At 40.2% G+C, this 19,955-nt stretch overlaps 1 protein-coding gene across 2 annotated transcripts in view; it reads left to right on the top strand.

Moving 5' to 3' along the window:
* MCF2L2 (MCF.2 cell line derived transforming sequence-like 2) overlaps positions 1–19,955 on the top strand; it is a 174,152-nt gene that overhangs the window by 122,310 nt on the left and 31,887 nt on the right. For both annotated transcript variants that reach the window (XM_075761446.1, XM_075761445.1), the window contains exons 16-21: positions 6,110–6,176; positions 7,741–7,856; positions 9,152–9,221; positions 14,077–14,169; positions 14,678–14,770; positions 18,364–18,489. In XM_075761446.1, coding sequence (XP_075617561.1) covers positions 6,110–6,176; positions 7,741–7,856; positions 9,152–9,221; positions 14,077–14,169; positions 14,678–14,770; positions 18,364–18,489 — 565 coding nt within the window. The remainder of the gene's footprint in view (positions 1–6,109; positions 6,177–7,740; positions 7,857–9,151; positions 9,222–14,076; positions 14,170–14,677; positions 14,771–18,363; positions 18,490–19,955) is intronic.

Consider the following 19,955-nt stretch of genomic DNA (forward strand, 5'->3'; position numbering starts at 1 on the left):
CTTTTAGAGAGAATCCTTTACACAATCATTTTTTTCTTCACTTCGATATGGCACAAGTAACTTGTCAGAGGTCAGAGAGACCACTAATGACAAAGTAAAAATATTTTTTCTTTTACTTTCTCCTTTCTTACTGTCCTTACAGTGCTGGCACTGCAGTGTCTCTCAAAGCTAGGAGTCATTTCAGGTGGAAACTGGCTTAATATGTGAGATCTTAGTAGTGCAGGGCCATGGGATGTCGTGGTTGCCATAGCAAGAATAATCCGCCCAAAGCAAACTGATGTAAAATCACACCATTGAGAGATGTGGGCTTAGCGTAACCAAGGCCACGATTTTTCCTTAGAAACACAGATCAATAATTCAAAGAAATGTGAGCTGCTTTGTGCATTTTAACTGTTTTCCATAACAAGAAGTTTCCTTTGCTGGAGGAACATCTGACAAGATCACATCAGCAGGTCCATGTGTGACATCTCCCTGCCACAGCCACATCCTAATTCTGCCGAGTTATGGTAGCAGCAAAGGCCCTGCCATACAGAGTGCTTTGCCACGTTTGTGGTGGCTGAGCTCTCTCTGCTACAACACGTAGTAAACTCCCTCCACAGATGGAAAGTTGGTTTGTTCTCCTGAGCAGCGTTTCATGTCATTATTTCCACATCAGGAAAGTTAGTGGGTCAGGTACTATTGGGACCAGAATATTCCACCTTTGGAACTCTTCTAACTCGGTGAGTCTCTTTGTTTCTTTGGGGAAGGAGCGAGTATACTCCAGTGGAATGAAGGTTTCCTGACAACAAGGATGCCTGCAGATAGGATCTTAGGGGTTTCTCAGACTCCATGGAAACCTTAGACCTTCAGGTCAAATGCCTAATCCTTCACCATCTGCGCTGAGATAGCCTGCTTACTTGGGAATGATCCTGATGAGGAACTACCCATGTGAGAGCTGCCCATAAACTTCAGCCAGCTCAAGGGTTTTGTTGACTTTGGACTGCTGCCATCCAAACCTCATATTCTTGTAAAATATCTGTGAAATGAAGGAACAATGGAGTGCAGAAGATCTCCCCCTGCCTTTACCTTACACCTCCCAGTTACGCTTGTTTTTTTCTCCACTTTCCAGTCACCAAGGGCAGTGTTTGGGTCTTTCCTGTAATCACAACACTGAGTCCAAAGTCGAGACTGCAAGCTGCTTCTATGCTGAAATCACCTTCGAATCCTCTCAGACACAGCCAACTGCAAGGAGCCTGTTCATAGCACCCAAGTTCTCATACTTACTGGCCAAACTGTGAACAGTCCCTTAGCACCAAGGGCAAGATTTCAACTGGTCCCTCCCGGCCCCATCTCCTGTTTTCATGCTCCTCTGTGAAGGGGAAGGCAAATACAGCGGCAGGTGGGATGGCAGATACCTCAGTGCTGCATCTGCTGCTACCTCCAAGGGAGCAGTCTGCCGATTTAGGCTGGTGACCACCGTGTGGGGCAGCACTGGAGGCTAGAGAAAAGCTCTCGGAAGCTGGTAGAAATCTGCATGAAACTTTGCTATGTAGTTTGGATGTGGACACAGAAAAAAGAGAGACAGAATGAACTGTGAGCTGAGTTTAAAACTTTAAATACAGTGAGGGCCTGTATCTCTGGTCTGCCATTGATTAGCTTACATTTTTCATTTTTCTGATATGCTTTTTCATTCTTTCACTCTTTTGCTTTTTGTTTAATTTCTGATATTATTGACAGAAACATTAGGGTGAACCCTGGTGCCTGCACTTTCTTCTTAGCAGTTAGAAAGACAATAGATTAGCTGCATTTGTCTTAATTTCTTATCTATCTATGGCCCAATGTCCTTTCTCTTTAGAAACAATGTATGTTTGCATTTGCAATATTAGCTTAGTTGAAATGCTGGACAATGTAAAGAGGACCTACCATGTAGATAACCTAGTCATGCTTGTTGAGACCATACAAGGGAGAAAGGGAGTTGGAAGAACTGCCCGTGACAATAGTCCTGTCAATTGCTGCATCATATTTTCCTTAAACATGATACTCGCAGCAGCTGCATGCTGAGTTACCCTCACTGCCCCATGATAGCCTGGAAGAGATGAACATTTCATATGTCACCCCTCAGGGCTTGCTGTAAATCAGATGATGTCGCTACCGGTTTTCTCGGCTGACTGTCTCAAAGGCCATTAAATCCCCTGTGCCATGCAGTGAGCTCTATACTACATCACTTACCAACCTAGCATGCTCACACATTGAGTGTAAAAGTATCTCCTTTATACCCTCTCAACTCTTTCCCTGCAGCAGCAAGACACATTTACGTAGCTCTTTAATTTACTGTTCTTAAATGGCATCTGTGTCAGGGCGATTCTAAGGTCTGTGGAAGGCCCTTGAACAAGTGTGCAGCTTTATATTGTTAACAGTTTGACAAGAGAGTGATTCATGTGTGACAACCTTTAATGTTTGAGATTTTGCTGCTGTGGATATTATTTGGAGAGCAATTCAGGTGAGTTACTCTGGGAGCACCGGAGCTAGGGAAGGCTCTTTTCTGATGGTGCTTGTGCTGAGTGTTCCTGCTGGTTGCTGTAGTGCTGACCCTGTTACAGAAAAGAAATACAGAATTACACTTTCAGAACAATAGTGTTGTAATCATGTAAAATTATATCTGGAGACAGTGGGGTAGGCACAGATAGATGGATGGATTATACCATACAACACTTTCAACCAGTGGCAGCCTTGGGAATAGAATTTGCACCCACCAGCTCTTTGCAGAAGTATAAGAGTTGTTCTGCTTTGGGGACAGTGAGAGACTTAAGCCTACAGCTCCTGTGTTCTCAGCCTGGAGAAGAGAAGGCTCCAAGGACACCTTATAGCACCTGCCGGTACCTAAAGGGGCTGAAAAGAAAGCTGGAGAGGGACTGTTTCCAAGGGCATGGAGCGACAGGACAAGGGGTAATGGGTTTAAGCTGAAGGAGGGTCGATTTAGATTGGGCATAAGGAAGAAATTCTTTACTGTTAGAGTGGTGAGGCATTGGAACAGATTGCCCAGAGAAGTTGTGCATGGCCCATCCCTGGAAGGGTTCAAGGCCAGGTTGGATGGGGCTTTGGGCAACCTGGAGGGTGTCCCTGCCCATGGCAGGGGGTTGGAACTAGATGGGCTTTGAGGTCCCTTACAACCCAAACCATTCTATGATTCTATGAAGTAGGAAATCCCAGGGATGTACTTGGCCATGGGTACTGAGAGAGAAGTGTAAAAACAGCTCTAAAGCATGTGTGCTGAGTCTGACAGAATGCTGGATGTTTGGTCAAATTCCTTTTTTTTCACGTACATAATTTATGGTTAGAAAAAGACCACCGTTAAAAACAACCAACAACAACAACAATGGAAGAGCCATCAAAAAACTGAGCAGTGAAAGTCTTATTTAGGCAGCAAATCCTGCTATCTCACTGTGGAAAATTATTACCCTTTATGTACAGACTCATGGTATAGAGATATGAAGCTCTTGAACTCTAACCAGGAGCTGGAGGAATACCATCATGATTTTGTTTCTGTTTCATTGTCATTGAAACCAAGATGATAAAATGGCTGACACCACCTTTACAAGGAGTGAAAGGGTTAGTTAGACAAGTTTTTCATAACACTTAAAAAGATTCAAGAGCTGGTACTCTATGTTAAACTAGGATTCAGAAAAGATTAAAATAATTAATTTCATCTTTCATAGAAAGCTGGATAGTAAACTACCCTAAAGGCCTCTGTTCTGTTTATTGGATTACTTTGAATTGTGCTTTCGACAGGCACCACACTGTTGTTTATGACAGTTACTAGGAAACCTATGGACTAATAATTTGCTTTTTAGGTATAATTGTCAGCTAAATGAAGAGTTTGCTTCAGAGTCAGTCCTGGTATAATCTGCTAGGTAACAGACTAAGTAACATCTAGAAGATCTATGTCTTGTTTGCAGGTAAATAAGCATCTTTCAACAGTAAGATGAACTTAAAGATTAATTTAAAACTTAAAAACATTAAGTTTCTCTGATGACTTTGTCACACCTGCTCTGTTATTTTTTTTCAAACAATGTAGCAGCTCTTCGGAAGTGTGAATCATGAGCATAAACCTCATGAAATTCCAATAGCTGCAACATGAAATTTTAGGTCTTCTGGATCTGGAGAACAGAAGTAATAAACAGAATTTGAGGTGTTCTTAAAATAAATTTAGGTTAGAGCTGAAAATAAAGATGATATTTCCAAACTTATAAGTGATGGATCAACCTTTTCAAGCAATGTCAAACCTGTTCTCCAATTCATGAAATAAGTGTGGAGCAGTAGTTCTTAGGTCTACCAAGGAAACCAAGAATATAACCATCCTTTGGCTCTGAAGAGTGCTAAAAGTTAAAATATTTCAGTGTCTCATTGCAAAGACCATAGCTGTGTGCACGGGTAGGATGTATGCACAGTTTCTATGGCCACACTGTTTTGCCAATGCAAATATGAAGATTGCATAGGAAATTATACTTGTGTGTGTCTGTTTTATTGTACCTACTATTCACTGCCTACCTGGACAACTGAATCTCCAATTTTCTCTACTGAAGCTGATAGCCAGAGTGACAAATGTAGTTTGAACTACTTAGTTTGAAGTAGCTAGTGACCACCAAACGTCTGTCTGATTCAACAAGTTTCTGCAACTAGAGTTTGTGTTGTAGCTTGATAACCATTAGTGGCTTTAGCTTGATGAGGTTTGTTAGTTCAGTTTGGTAGCCAACCTGAGTTTTTGACTCCAGAAACAAATTGTGCACCGTCTTTATGATTTCTTTTCAGTGCTGCAAGTGGTAGTGATGCTAGAAGAGTAGCTATCTGCTTGTCCTCCTTTGCATCTGGTCTGTGCAGTAACTTCAATAGCTGTTAAAAGGAAAGGCATATTTAACTGTAAAAGTTTTATTTGTTTCAGTCAGCTGTAAAAGCAAGTGCTAATGTTTGTAAAATAATTTTTTGGACAAGTGGCCCCTTAAGCCATTTACTGTGCAATTCTCATGAAGGCACTTTAAAGTGGCAGATATATCTATCTCATGAAGAATAATCTAGTGCACTGAGCATACACCAAACATATTTTCCAGCTCAAAGGTGTGCAAATTCAGGGAAACATGGACAGAGCTCTTAGATGGGTTAGAGTCCAACATGGCTTGGTCTAATGAGATCATGCATAGTACTGTAGAATCTCTTTGCACCTGTGTTTTTCAATAGTATTGCTTAGTTATGAAGGGTGATATCAGTTTTCCGCTACTGCTAGATGCAGCTTTCCTGTGCATAAATATTTCAATATCTGAGGCATTAGTCCTTTTTTACTTGGAGAAACTACTCAAAACTCTGGAAGACCCACCCTGAAAACTTTGTCCATAAGAGTATTAAAGACAATATTTTCTTGAGAATATGGGACAACTGATGCATAAAAAAAGTTGAGGGATTTAATGCAATTTTATTTCAAAATATAATTAGTTATTTGTCAAAAAATGAATTGGTTATGTTCATGTTTCTGTGAAATAAATCAGGCATCTTCAAAAGATATGTGTTCCAGTTACCTAGGAGCATTAAACTAATATCAGAAATGAAAAATCCAAAATACAGTATAAATATTTTACTCTCATTTACTTCCATGTTTTCAGACTTCTGACATAATCCTGTTGCCTGTTTTTGCAATATATTGAAGAAAGGAAGCTTAATCAGCAATTTTGTTTATTTTATAAAAGAAAGCAAAACAGAAATGTAACACAGCCTTGGAAAATATAATCTCCTTTTATTGTGTATTGTTAGTTATTATTAGAAGAGGAAACCTTTTTTGTTTGCCTTCTGGGGCATTTTTAATCTTTTTATTCAGATTTTAGTTATAAAATTGACAGAAGCAACCAAGATGAAGTTTAAAATGTGCTGAAATAATAATAGTCCAAGAGATGTTTAGGACTTTTAAGCTTATCAACAAGGCACAATATTGAAGTATGGAGAAATGACCTTCAGAGGTTTGGGGTTTTTTTTTGTATTGTCAGAGGCATAAACAGGAATATGCAAGTATACAATTTTTTCTTTCATGTTTGCTTTTTTGAACTGTTGGTAAACATTATAACTCTCCACCTTTCTTGTCTTTCAGCCACATAATCAATGAGCTGATAGAAACAGAACGGGTTTATGTAGAAGAACTCCAAAGTATAATAGAGGTAAGAAACTCTTTTGAAATGACTTCTGGTGCTTGACCTCTAAGTTATCGCTGCGGGACCACATCCTTTGTGGGCTGAGCTCTCTCACCTCCCACCTCGTGTTTAAAGTACACAGCCTCTGTTAGCAAGATAGCTCAGCCTTGGAGGTGGAAAACCAGAAGATGTTTTTCAGCCTGGAGAAAAGAAGGCTCCAGGAAGATCTAGTTGTGGCCTTCCGGTACCTGAAGGGGCCTACAGGAAAGATGGTGAGGGACTGTTTGTCAGGGAGTGTAGTGACAGGACAAGGGGTAATGGGTTTAAGCTGAAGGAGGGTCAATTTAGATTAGATGTTAGGAAGAAATTCTTTACTGTTAGAGTGGTGAGGCACTGGAAGAGATTGTCCAGGGAGGTTGTGGATGCCGCATCCCTGGAAGTGTTTAAGACCAGGCTGGATGGGGCTTTGGGCAATGTGGTCTAGTGGAGGGTGTCCCTGCCCATGACAGGGGGTTGGAACTAGATGGGCTTTGAGGTCCCTTACAACCCAAACCATTCTATGATTCTATGATTCTACGATCTTTCCTCAGGGCTTAAAGGAAGAGACATCTTTTCTGACCCCAGCCCACAGAATGATAGAAGTTGCATGGTTCTCAAAGTTAGGCACAGAGGAATAGTTCATAATGTACCTTTTCAAAATATCACCAACAGGCCTCAGAAACAGCACCCTTGGTTTCCATGGGGCCAGGCACTGAATTTCTGTGAAACTACGTGTGGAAAACGATTGAGGAAAAGGAAGGCCCTCATCTCCCTCTTGTTTATTGTGCCATGCAGTGTCTGAACACAGAAAGAGCAGCTCACACTGCAAATATAACTCTTGAGCTTTTGAAACTCGTAGGATACCAGCACACTCCGTGTGTGTGGAGTCTGAGGTCCCTAGTCTGTGGGAGGATGGAGGCTGAGGAGGGCTCAGTCACGCTTGTATTTGTGTGGGACTTGAAGGACTGAGTAGTTTCTTTTTACACCCACGTGGTTGCTTTTTTATTGGATTTGATCTGTGGGAGCTGACAGGTCTGATAATTGATATATTCCTCTTGAGTTTAAAATCTGCGCTCAGAATGTTCTTCTCTCAAAGTTTTTATTGAAGATATGCAATCCAGTTTCTATAAGAAACAACTAAATAATCAAGCCAAATACCACAGTTCAACACATAAATCCAGACTAACCCTTTTGCAATGAAGCAGTGTAGCATGAAGTTATGTTTCTATCAAATTTAGCAGTTTTCATCCCTATGTGACTAAAATGGCTTTTGAATGCTAGGGACATAATTTAACTTTTTGTGTTGATCCAGTGATCTGTCCGTTTGTGGTTTAAAATGTGTTCACACAGCTATCAGGGGTAAAAGCTCTGTGGAAAATTAGAAGCATCTGAAATTCATGGGAACAACAAAGAAGCTGGCATAGGAGAAGCCTTTGTATGTGCTGCTGAGAACAAAAAGGACATAGATTTTGGGGCTTTTCCATGTCTCAGACACAGTACTTCTTCCCTGGTAAAAGCAGGCTGTGGTTTTATTTTCTACTCTTCTCTGCAGGGGTATGCCTCAGAAATGGACAATCCCAATTTAGTACATCTGATTCCATCTGCACTCCAGAACAAGAAGGAAATTCTTTTTGGAAACCTCCCAGAAATCTATGAATTCCACAACAGGCACGTGGGAACCGGTGGTTGTCCTGCACCCTCGGGTGCTGCTGTTATTTCTACTCCCTTTATGTGGGGCGCTTTGTCTCACTCACACATATGCAGGCAGGAAAAGTCATCCTCACTTTGCATCTGTGTGTGTCCTGTAAAACCCATGTGTGGAGAACACCTCCGAGATCATCTATTTCATCTTTTTTCGTGAAAGATTATACCCTTTTGTGCATTTACTAGGATTTCCCCGGCATTATCCATTTTGAATGTCCCTCATGGTGAATATTTTACCACCTCTCTTGGTACACTGGTAGATGTCACAGGGCTAAATGCTGATGCTCATTCTCCAGCAAAACTCCTCTAAGAGGAAATTTCCTTAATGTTCAGCTTATTTGTCATATATTTCTGTTATCACATCAGAAGACATAATATATTTGATAGCATTTTTCTTAAGGAATTTTATCCTTTACATGATCATAAACTTTACCAGAAGCCTTGTGATCTACTCCCCGTAACTACAGACTACTAATTATGAACAAGATTAGCCTCTTTTTGATCCTCTTTCAAAACACAAAGCTTAGGGCTACTTCTGTAAATGTCCTGCTTTTCCTAGCCTTGATTAAGTAAAACTGGCTGTAGGCAAAGTGAGAATTTAGGAATTCTTTTGGATACTAATTGCTCCTAAGATGTAACAAACAATTCAACTAACTAACTAACTAACTAAATCACTCTTTTACAAGTGTAAATAATATGCCAGGGTAGTTGATACATAGTAGAAAAATTCTTTTCCAGTTTACATATTTTTTTGAAAGAATGTATCTTCCATTTGGAGGATGAGGTTCCCCTCCGGGTGCAAGCCTGGCCTTACTTTCCTTAAAAGCTTAGTGCATTGACTGCCACTGCTGAAGCCTTTGGACTACATCCCATATTTTCACTGCTTGCTGATTAGGCAACTGCATCTGACAGAGCTCTTCTGTCTTTTCTAGCTGTTCTGAAAAAATCCTCATAACCAAATAGGAAGGAGGTGTTTGGGCTTCATATTGGCAACAAATCTCAACAGCCAGAGGAAGCAGATGTATCAGATGCTTGTGAGCAGATGAAAACATGATAATATTAGTGATTCAGGCAATCAGCTATGAACCACATCTCATTTTTCTAAAATATATATATTTTTCTTTGTGTGTCAGAATTGTTACCTTCCCCATTGAATCCTCGTACTACAAAAACATAGGCTTTAAGCTGGATTTACACAGAGGCTAGCACAGTCTGAGTGTGATGTTACATTACTGTTTGCTTTCCTTTTTCCCTTTCAGGATTTTCCTTAAGGAGATAGAAAATTGCATTGAAAACCCTGAGCTTCTTGCCCGATGCTTTTTGAAAAGAGTGAGTAAATCCTTTTGCAGGTTTGTAAGAATATCTATGGTCTTATCCTACAGTACTTACAGATTTACTCCTGTCCTTTCACTCTGATTGCTTTTGTGAATGAGGGAAACTCACATAAGCAGATATTCCAAAATTAAGCCACAGTTAACAAGTGTGTATTCTGAAATCTGAACCTTTACCTGGTTTACTGACAGGAAGAGATCTGTTACTAGTGTATTTTAAGCCTTGGTTGAAAAAAAATAAAAAATCAGTGAAATCAGTGACTAAATGCTTTTCATATCAGACAAATCTATACCAACAATCCGATGTATCCCAGACACCACCTTACTGTAAATAAGCAGAGAACAGTATCACAGCAGATTGTTCTGAGGGCAGACAGTACATCCTGTTCCTGCCTTATCTTATCTCTTTTCTCTGAACCATTCAGGAGACTTACTCCCCTAGAACTGGTCCAGCAGAGTCTACCACCTTCCTTGCGTGGTGAAACCCCACCAGCTCCATAAGACTCTGTAAAGTCGATTCCTGTACTTGCTCACTTAATCAACCAAGCGGGATTCTCCCCACTTGTACGAAGTGGTGAGGGTTAGCTGTTTGTTTAAAAGTTGAGAGAGCTCAGTTTGTGAGAAAGCCCAAAGCTGGTGGGTGGCTTTGGTCAGATGCATGTGTCTTTGTTTTCTGTGACTTTTGGTGCCTAAAATCTGCAACTCTTTCCTCCGACATCTCCCAGTCATGTCGCTCCCCCACCATCCCCCCCAGTTACCATGGCTGTTAGTTCTGTTTCCTATCACTTAACAAAAGGTGCTTGTTTATATAGTGCTCATTCAGAAAAAACCTGTTTGGGTGGGTTGCTGCCGTTTTCATAGTCTGACAAAACTGTTTGCATAAGATCCTGTGTTTTGCATGGGAAATGGAAGAGGCATGAGAAATGGGAAAATCTGTCTTCATCTCTGTAGTCAGAGGTACCTGCTGCTTCCACTGTGTACTACATCTGCTTTTCCAGGGTACGTTTTGAATCTTTTTTCAACAAGGTGCTGTATGAAATACAGACAGATTGGGATGAAACATAGGTACCCCAGTTGCCAGAGGTGTCAAGCACTGCCACATCTCTAAGATTTCAATGGGAATTATGAACATGTGATACTTCCAAAGGGTAGGCCCCCAGTTTACAAAAAGGTCAGGCTGAAGAGCATCATACGGGTATAAATGTGATTATAAATCTGCTGTATTATTTTCTGTTTAGCAGCGAAATATTTAGAACTTCAGTAAATTACACTACTGAGGAATATGTTGTTATCCTAAGATTCAGATGCTGAGCAGGAAAATATTGTGGCGAAATCAATATGCAAAATAGGATAAACGGTCTTTGAAGAATGAAAACCTTTGAAATCCAAAAAGCATAAAATAGTCTGTATGTTGCAAATATCCCTGGATTTGAAGACAAAGAGAAATTCTTGATACAGAATTGATCCTATAATTCTGCAGAAAGTTCAAATTCCATGTTTAAATTTTATAGCTTATGTCTGTCTGTAAAAACAGCTGTTGAGCCCAGCTCTGCTCACTATTCTACCAATATGAAATCAGCAGCACTAAAGCTATGGTTCGGGTATGATGAAGTGAAAAAAAATGAGCCTTTCTGTCACCTTTGCATATCAGTTTTTATGCCCTAGTCAAATAACAGTAAATCTATTGAATAAGAGATTAAATCATGCATTTGGTTTCTGCTTCAAATTTCGCGCTAAGAAAGCAAAAGCGTCTCTCCTGAGATGTCTCTGCTCACACAGTAGCACCTTTGATTCAAGAACTTGCCCTTGTGTTCTGTTTTTAGAAGAAGCCACATTAAGTCCAGAAATTTGTTGTTTCTGTTGGACTGCCTTTAGGAGGCACAAACAAAAGTCTGGTTGTGTGTTTGTGTTCTCCATGATCTGGCAGCTTTTAATGTCTTCCTGCGGAGCAGAGGCTTCTGGCTTGCCCTGTGAGTTATGACCGAGCTTGCTTTGGCATGGGAAAACTGAAATGGCTGCTGTTCAACGTGATGCTGAGTTCTGGGAGGAAACTCACATTGTTGCAGATTCATTTCTCCATTTCTCTTTCTTTATATGGGTGTTACCATCCTGCCACAACATTGTTTTGGGCCTGTGATTAGAAACAGACTGATTTTTGGAGTCATACTTGAGGAACATTACCCTGTCTGATCACACTGGGACTTGTCAGCCGTGATTCCAGAGATGCTTGAAAGTGTCCCGAGAGCTGTGGTGGGACATCCCGGTACCTGAGTCCCTCCATCCCCTGACAGTCATTCTTCTGCCATGTCCCCACACATTCTCCCACCTCCACCAGTGCCACCTGATCAGCTGTCACCATGGATGTGAACCCTTCTTCTCAGGTGATGGCAGAAACAGTCTGTGGAGTCCCAGCCTATTTCTCCTCTCTGGTTTCTCTCCTGGAACATGTTAGCAGAATCAGGTGAACGATGAGCCAGAAATGTCCCTCTTCTTCTCCCTCCCACTTTGCCTGACCTTCTTAGGGCACCAGCTTTGTATGAGCTAAATTACAAGTAAGCCAGCTCAACTTTGCCCACGTTGCAGCTATTATACCAGGATGCTTGACCTTGCTTAAAGCTCTGCATGGCAAGGACTGCGCAGATGCTCAAAGAGGGGAGGGATGTGTACTGAATGCCTGGCGGGATGGGTCTTCTAGTGCTTTATCTGCAACAAGAGGGACCCTCTGGGCTGATCTGCTAACCGCAGGGCTGGGAAGAAGGAAAGCTTACCAAACCAAGGCAAGAATGCCTAGGAAGAAAAAAAAGGTGAGTCAGACTGCTTACCAACATGTGCCAGGTGAGGTGCCTGGCAGGAGTGACTCACTGTGGATTACTACTGTTTTCTTATTCATATTGCTAACCTTGGACAAAAGAGAATCATTTAATAGGAGCCAGAAGTTTGGGACATTTGGTTATTCAGCATTTAGGAAAAGGAAGTTATCTGTGAAAGGACCGTAGCAGCTGACCAGAAACCTGTGAGTTGGATTCAAAGGGCTAAATTCTAATCTGAAACAAAATTTATTCATAAGTCAGCAGTCAAAAAGATAATTGGAACTGTGTATATATGCCATGTGCATGAAAGCTTAAAAAGATCTTGGGATGCAAATCACCGAGGAAAGGAAAAGCATTACAGGAGAGATGAGCGTGGTGTAAAAGTACCAGCAAGAAATCAGAACCTCTGGATATTTTAAGACTGGGATTTGAGTCATTAGGCAGTTAATTATTTCTTGGCATTTTAGAGTCTGATCCTAGTAATTTCATCAGGTATTTCTTATTCCTTACACTATTATAAAACTTAAAGCTGTGTTTAAAGATTTAAGTATCTGCCTGAGCAGGTGTCACTGATTTAGGCAGTAGTAGATTGCATTGGCATAGGGTGGTTCCACTATGACACATTACTGGTAATTTGTAAATTAATTTACATTTGCTTTAAATTTAAATTGGTATTTTTCTCTTACTCCTAATAGTGCTCTTGACTGTCGCTGTCCCTATTTCCTTGCCCAGTCCGATTAGGTTCCTCTAGGCCAGGAACAAATTGTAATGCTTGATTACACTTTGTTACTACTTTTAATTTTGTGGGTTTTACCCCCTGCTAACTTTCCTCCAAGGCAACACGTACAAACAATTCTATTTGTGTGAAGAAAATGCTGAGCTTATTTTGAAACAGCACGATTAATGCCATATTGAGTCACAGTGGAGCTTTTTATATTGCATAATCCTTAACACAGTAAGGTGTTGCCTGGCATAGCTCTGCTTTCACATCTGATTCATCGAGGTGATGCCAGTATAGGTCTATAAAGGAAGACAGCAGCAGTACTGATTTCTTCTAGTAACTCTGTACAGAAGGAAATGCTTCCCCTGCACCAAGAGGCTATAGGCACTGCCTAGTGTGCTGAGAGCACAGAGGCAAGAGCCAGGAATTCCCAAGATTTATTTTTGGTGCTGTCTTTGATTCGCCGAGGTCATGTCCCCCAGGATAGGCGCAGACACAGATGGGAAGCTCCCAGCTGGTCAGACACAGCCAGGAAATCCTGCTTAGGAATCGGTACGGCTCTGCTCCATGGTCCCATGGGTGCAGGGCTTCTGTGCTGATTGGTGCAGTTAGTGAGCCCAGAACATAGCAGAGGAACACCCATCTGTCTGTACCCACCCATATATTCTAGGGAGCTTAAAATATATCTCTCTGGGCTTTTATAGAGATTGCCTTTTTTTTCACTGAAGTCAGTGAGATATTTAGCTGTGGACTTCAGTAAGAACACCTGGCCTGTAGTCAGAGGTAAATAGAGGTTGGGTGAATCCACCCACTTCTAATTCGGATAGGACAGAGTTTAAGTGCTTCCCTCTGCCTGGCCCAGGACACTAACAAGACAAACTTGCTCCTTTTTAATTCATCCTTTTACTATTGAAAACCAACACTATTGTCAAAGTGTTTTGAATGTGTAAGCCTTGGCTGAGCAGTGAACATTGTTAGCAATTACTAGTCTGTGCCAGCACTGTTAACAACATTTACCTTTCTAATGTTTTGTTTTGAAACCATGGATTCCCCTCTCTAGAAGATAACAATTTTGCAATTAGATTATGTGCCTTCCAGTCTCCTTGCTTTGTTCAAAAAGTGAGAGAAAAAAAAAAGTACTTTCAGGTGTATTTAACTTTACAGAAGTAAAATTTGGTAGCTTCAGTATATTTTTTACAGAGTTATCACCATAAGTTAGTTAGTTCCTGTGTTAGGATGGAAGGTAAGAAAAAGTATGACTCAAGGCAGATGCTCTGTGGATTCTTTTTTTTCATCTTACTTAAACTCTCTTTTTCTTGCAGAAAGAGGACCTCCAAATATATGAAAAATACTGTCAGAACAAGCCAAGGTCTGAAGCTCTCTGGAGACAGTGTGGAGACAGCATCTTTTTTCAGGTGGAATTTTATTGCAGACTAGCAGTGCAAGACCATCAAAGCTTGTTTTCCTTCTGTATCTCTTCTCTCTTAAAAAACTTAGAGAAGTATACAGACTTTTCTGCATGCTTCTCATAGTGATGGCATGTGCTCAGGATGTGTCGAGGTGCTCTCTGCAGGAGACTAAGTAGGTAGAGTAGCAAGTAGCTTTCCTGGATGGGAGCCTGACTCTTCAGGCTATACCCAAACCAAAGAAGTTCTGGCTTCTTTGCAAACCCCAGATGACTGCAATCTTATGAGCAAGGCATGCCAGATTTTGACACTAATTTGAACCTAAACATTTGCTCTTGTTTAGATATATTTTCACTGTGGCATAAGTAGCCTGGAAACTCCTATGCAGATTGAACAAATTTCTTTCTCAATTAATTCACAGATTTATAATCTTCAGATTACCAAATGATAATGACGTTGGTGTCTTGCCTGAGCTTCAAGAAAGAATAGTATTTTTCTTCCTTGTTGTCTCTTACAGGAATGTCAGCGTAAATTGGATCATAAGCTCTCGCTTGATGCTTATCTCTTAAAGCCAGTCCAGAGAATCACCAAGTACCAGTTGCTATTAAAGGCAAGTTTTCCATGACAGTGTGAAGAATTGTAATGCATAGCTTGCTTTACTGACAGAATTGCATATCAGCATTATTTTCTGAAGGATTACCTGGAAATAAATCCTTTCTTCTTCAACAAATACTTTGTAATGCGAAGTTGTAAAATGGTAATAAACAGTCAAAGAAAGGACTTCTATTTCAGAATAAGTACTGCTATTACTTAGTAGTCCTTATATACTAAGCAATCGCAGTATATTATTTTATTTATACATAAAGTAATATTTTACGTAGTAAGTATTTATTGTACGGTCATACAGTTTGAAAATGGGAACTGACGCTTTAAATCCTGTCTCTGACATCTGTCCCTGTTTAACAAAACTCCTTCAGCTCTCTGAACTTAATATTTTCCCATGGTTGTGACTTAAACCTTTCAAAAGGAGCCACTCCCTTTTGGTGCTTCTGTTTTAAAGACCCAGCTAGGAAGAAATTGTAACTTTTCCACAGGATGAATGTGTGAACTTCCCTCTTGATTTGGTTGGACAGTGAGTGGTCCATGCTTGAAATTCTGGTCTGAACTGGGCAACAGGAAATATACGCTCTCAAACTAATGACATTTTTTGAAGATGGTGGCTTAGATTTCTGTCTTCATCTCCCCACTTCTTAAAATTAACATTTACTGACTTTTCTTATGGGAAGGTCATGAAGGTGAATCATGTGCTGTTCTCAAGCCTCTGGACTTAGTGTAGTGTTGTGTACTGTCATGAAACCTAGCATGAAATTTCCAATGAAGATTTTAGGCTGCAATTTTATTTGCTAATAGCTACCGTGGCACTGATCAAATTGTGCCAGTTTAAGCCATGTGAGGATGTGGCTGGCCATTCACTTGTGCAGTATTTCTGTGACCTATTTAATGACTTTACACAAAACTGTAGAATCCAAATATTGAAGGGGGATATTAATGAGGATGCAACCACTAATTCCAGTAGATTTACATCAACGTAATCCAGACGTCAATTTGGCTCTATTTCTTGAAACTATTCTGTGACAGTGAAGAAAATGTCAAGATGTTCAGAAGAAGTAAATCAGATTCTACTTTTAATTTAAAATATGACTGTAAATAAAACCAAGATTAGATCAAGGAGTAAAATTCTCAGGAAAAACAGGTTGCAGCAGTTGGGGTTGAAGCTGGTCAGACCAGTTTTGTACTCAGCAGCAACACATTGGCACTGGCATTTACTTTGTCAGGGTGAATGAGATCTGTGAAGATGGTGCACTCTTTCCCTGGCAGCAGAAGCATTTAAGAGTGTAGGAAAATGGGAGTCAGTGAAAAATTGGTAACAAACAAGTGCCTAAGAAGCTGTGTGCCTTGAGCAATTGGCAGACTAGTTTTAAATTCTGGGTCACAATTATTGCAAGCCTTTGGTTTCAGTCAGTTTAGTTAATATTATAAAGCACCATGCCCACTATATAGATAGCAGGGATCCATCCTCGTCCTAGAAATTGTGCAACAGGCGCTGTAGGAATGCATCCTGCTTTTACCTTCTAAGCCCTGGTCACCCAAGCAGTTGAGGAGCTATTGCTGCTGTTTGGGGTTTGCAAGAACTACCTTTTTGCGGCCCGGTTTTACAGGAACACAAGTGCCTCAGCTTTTGGATTAAATGATTTCCAACCTCAAAATGTGGCTGAAAATTATATGCCTGAATGAAAACCATGTCAAGGGCCACCCCTGTTGAAGGGACCTAATTCTTACTATAATAAAGATTACTAAAGTTTGTAGAGTCTTGATTCATTCCTAGGTGTATTTCTGGAGTGTAGTTTCTGTTGACATTGTAGTCAGCATAAGGAAATAAAACTAAAGTCACTTACTGTATCATTCTTAGTGAGGTGCTGTTATTACATGAATTTATTTCTTAGTTTCTTCATAGCTTGCATTTCTGAAGTGAAAATTGCATCCAACCAAACACTTCTTTCCTTCCACTGGTAGATATATAAGGCAGGGACAAGTCAATAATGACCACTTAAAGGGTTATTGGGTTATGAATTCTGTCACTGGAACTATTGTCTCATTAACAACCAATAATCTTGTTCTGTCAGCTGATTAATGGATGTAGATTCCTAGCATCAAAATCACAATAATCAGTTATCTTACTACTTTTGGTTACAGTCATCTTACTTTTTCTGTTTAATGGTAGGAATCCTGATTGGCTTTTGTTTCAAATTCTATGGGGTAGTCTTGGGATCTTCCAGCTGCTCAGAGATTCATGTCTTCTCAAGACTGTACCAACTATATGTGGGTTTGTATCTGTTAATCTTTTCTTCCCTAGATGCTTTTAGCAAAGATACAGTCTGATTCTGATCTCAGGTGGGTACTTGTTGGCAGTAACTCCTTCTCTACAATACGGTGGGGAAAAAACAATCTGTGCGTCTGAATCAGGTTCAGGGCTCCTCTGTAGGCAGAAGAGCAAGAGGCAAGGCAGTTAATTTCATTTAAAATTAAGAGTTTAGTGTCTTCCAGGATTTGCATGGGTTATAACCGCTGGTTACAAGAAGAGAATTAATTCCTGAGCTATGACTAGAACTTTTCAAGGAAAAGACACAATAGAAATAAGAAAAGCCATCCCTGTAAGGAACTATACTGGTCTATGTAAGTAGTTGGCCCTAAATATTTGGAACTCTAAATAGGATCTCAGTATGTGAAGCGATTACAGAAATTGTGCCCTCAGAAGGTTTTGTTTGTTTGTTTCTTTGCTTTGGGCACATTCTTCTTAACTTCTGCAGAAGCAGAATATTTCAAGCATAATATAATGTTTGATGAATTTTTGCTAGAGGTCAGCATTGTTCTTCAAAATTACTATCTCTCAAAAAAAGGTTTTCAAATTTGCAAATGTAGATTGTAATGCAGACATAGAGAATAACAGGTGGGGAAGATTTATAGTAATCTGGCCTATTCCTCCCCCCCGCCCCCCCAGAAAAAAACAAACCCAAAAAAACCGCCAGCTGAAAACCTGTCTTAAAGAAGCTTAATTTAATTTAAGGAAGAGAGATTTGTGAGGTGATTTCAACATAGGTCTACAAGCATCTACACAGGAAGTGGCTACTTCTCGTGCAGAATTTCTTATCTGACAAGAGCTTGCTAAGACCTGATGAGAAGAACATCACACCTGCCAAATTCAGAGTAGAAATTAATTTCTATTTTTAACAGTGGTTAAAAGTACCTTGTGGAACAAATTGCAAATGGTAATGGTGAATTCTGTAACACCTCAAATCATTATGTTAAGACTGAGTTTCTTTTCTAGGAGATGTGCAGTAAAAAAACCCTGGATGTAATTCTTTGACATGCAAAAAGTTAGTTGTAAATATCTCAGAATGGTCCTGTCTCATCTTAACCCATAAAATTTGAAAATGTCCAAAAGATCAAAATGTATATCCTCAAGGACAATCCTGGTGAATGTCCTGTTTGGTTTTGTGTTTGGATTTTTTCTTTTTTTTTTTTTTTCCTATAGTTCTGCTATTTTGTCTATGCAGCACAAATTTCAGGGAGGATTGTTTAATGGTGATTTCCACTATAAGAAGTTTTCAACTAGTTTTCTTTTTTTTTTTTTTTTTTAATCAGGAAATGCTGAAGTGCAGCAAGAATTCAGAGGGTACTGCTGAATTGGAAGAAGCCCTGGCCACGATGCTTGATATCATCAAATCAGTAAATGACTCCATGCACCAGATAGCAATCACAGGATATGAGGTATTATTTGCTGTTGCTCTTACTCTGGTCTTGACCCATCCAATGTTCCTCTCATCACTGAGTATGCTGTGCCCATGCCGGGAGCCTGTGCCACGTTCTTGAAGGATGCTACTCAGTGGCAAAAATACATGTCAACATACGTGTCGTTTGGAGCCGGGGGTGTGAGTGTGGAGAGGAAGTGGGACAAATGTGGTCTGAGTAATCACACCCAAAACACACACACCATGAGAGGTAGCAACTATGACAGATGTAACTTAAGAAATTTGCTAAAACTTTGTGACTGCTGTGCAACTCAAGTGTTTCCAAATCTTTTTTGCACTTAGGGAGGAAAATTTGGCTTCCATTTAAAGCAGGTAATAGACTCTATCCCAGTGACTGGCAAACTCATTATCTGGAATGCAAAATAACCACAGTACAAATCGAAAGGCCACAAATGTATATATCTCTCTGCTGAAGCTCCATTGAAGTTATATGACTTTCAAGAACTTGTGTTGCCTACATAAAATGAGCCCTTAAGTGAGAAGTGGTTAACACATAAAGGAGAAACACGTCTGGTGAAATGAGGCCTGAGGATGATGTAGTTGTCCATTCTGAAATAGCTGCAGGGTGAAAATGTCAAGAGAAGAGAGAAAAAAAAAAAGTACTGAGAAGCTGGGTTCAAGTTATTATTAGATCAGAGTAACAGCGTTTAGTCTGGACACCAGAAAAACAGTATTTTGTGCAGCATGTGGCTTCCTGAGAAAGTGCTGGGGTCTATACTGGCTGTGTTTGGGTGGAAGGAGTTATTTTGTGTTTTGTAGGATGGAGTGGCTTCAGGAGTTTTAATTTCTATAGTTCTTTCTCTTGTGCAAATCCATCTGGTAGCTGAGGAAACCATGCCCTTTGTCAGCATTATTTTATAAATGAATGTAACTGCTTGCTCGGCTGTATGTCACAGACCCACATCTGTACAGTTGGAGATGCTCCTGTGGATTGTGCATTACATTTGCTGTGAGAATATGAGGTCTTAGCCTGCAGTAGCTGTACTGGGTTGAATGCAAAGCAGTGGCCACCTTGTTAAATTAGTGAACACATAGACTAGCTGTAGTGCCTGTGGAACAGAGAAATGCCACAGGTCCTAAGGATAACTTAGGTCTCCCAAACCTGACAAACTTAAGTAAAGCGTATACTTTACCCCAGTCTTCTGCACAGCTATGAGTGACACCCGTTATGAATTCATCAGTGGGGTCTTGCGCTGTATGTCTTTGCACCAAGAGTTTGGTTTAGATTAAGAATATTGCATTGTTTTCCTGCTTAGTTTAGATTACCAGTATCTTTTTGATATAATTTCCATGTAATTTTCAGTTTTTTCCAAGTTTTCTCAAGGTAGGAGAAGCCTACTATATTCAGATTTGTTGGCTAAACAGGAATAGTTCATTAGCTTTTTAATTTCTCCAACATACAAGGTCAAATCAAGCGTCTGACTG

This window comes from Balearica regulorum, chromosome 9 (genome assembly GCF_011004875.1).
Source record: "Balearica regulorum gibbericeps isolate bBalReg1 chromosome 9, bBalReg1.pri, whole genome shotgun sequence".
Taxonomy (NCBI): Eukaryota; Metazoa; Chordata; class Aves; order Gruiformes; family Gruidae; genus Balearica; species Balearica regulorum.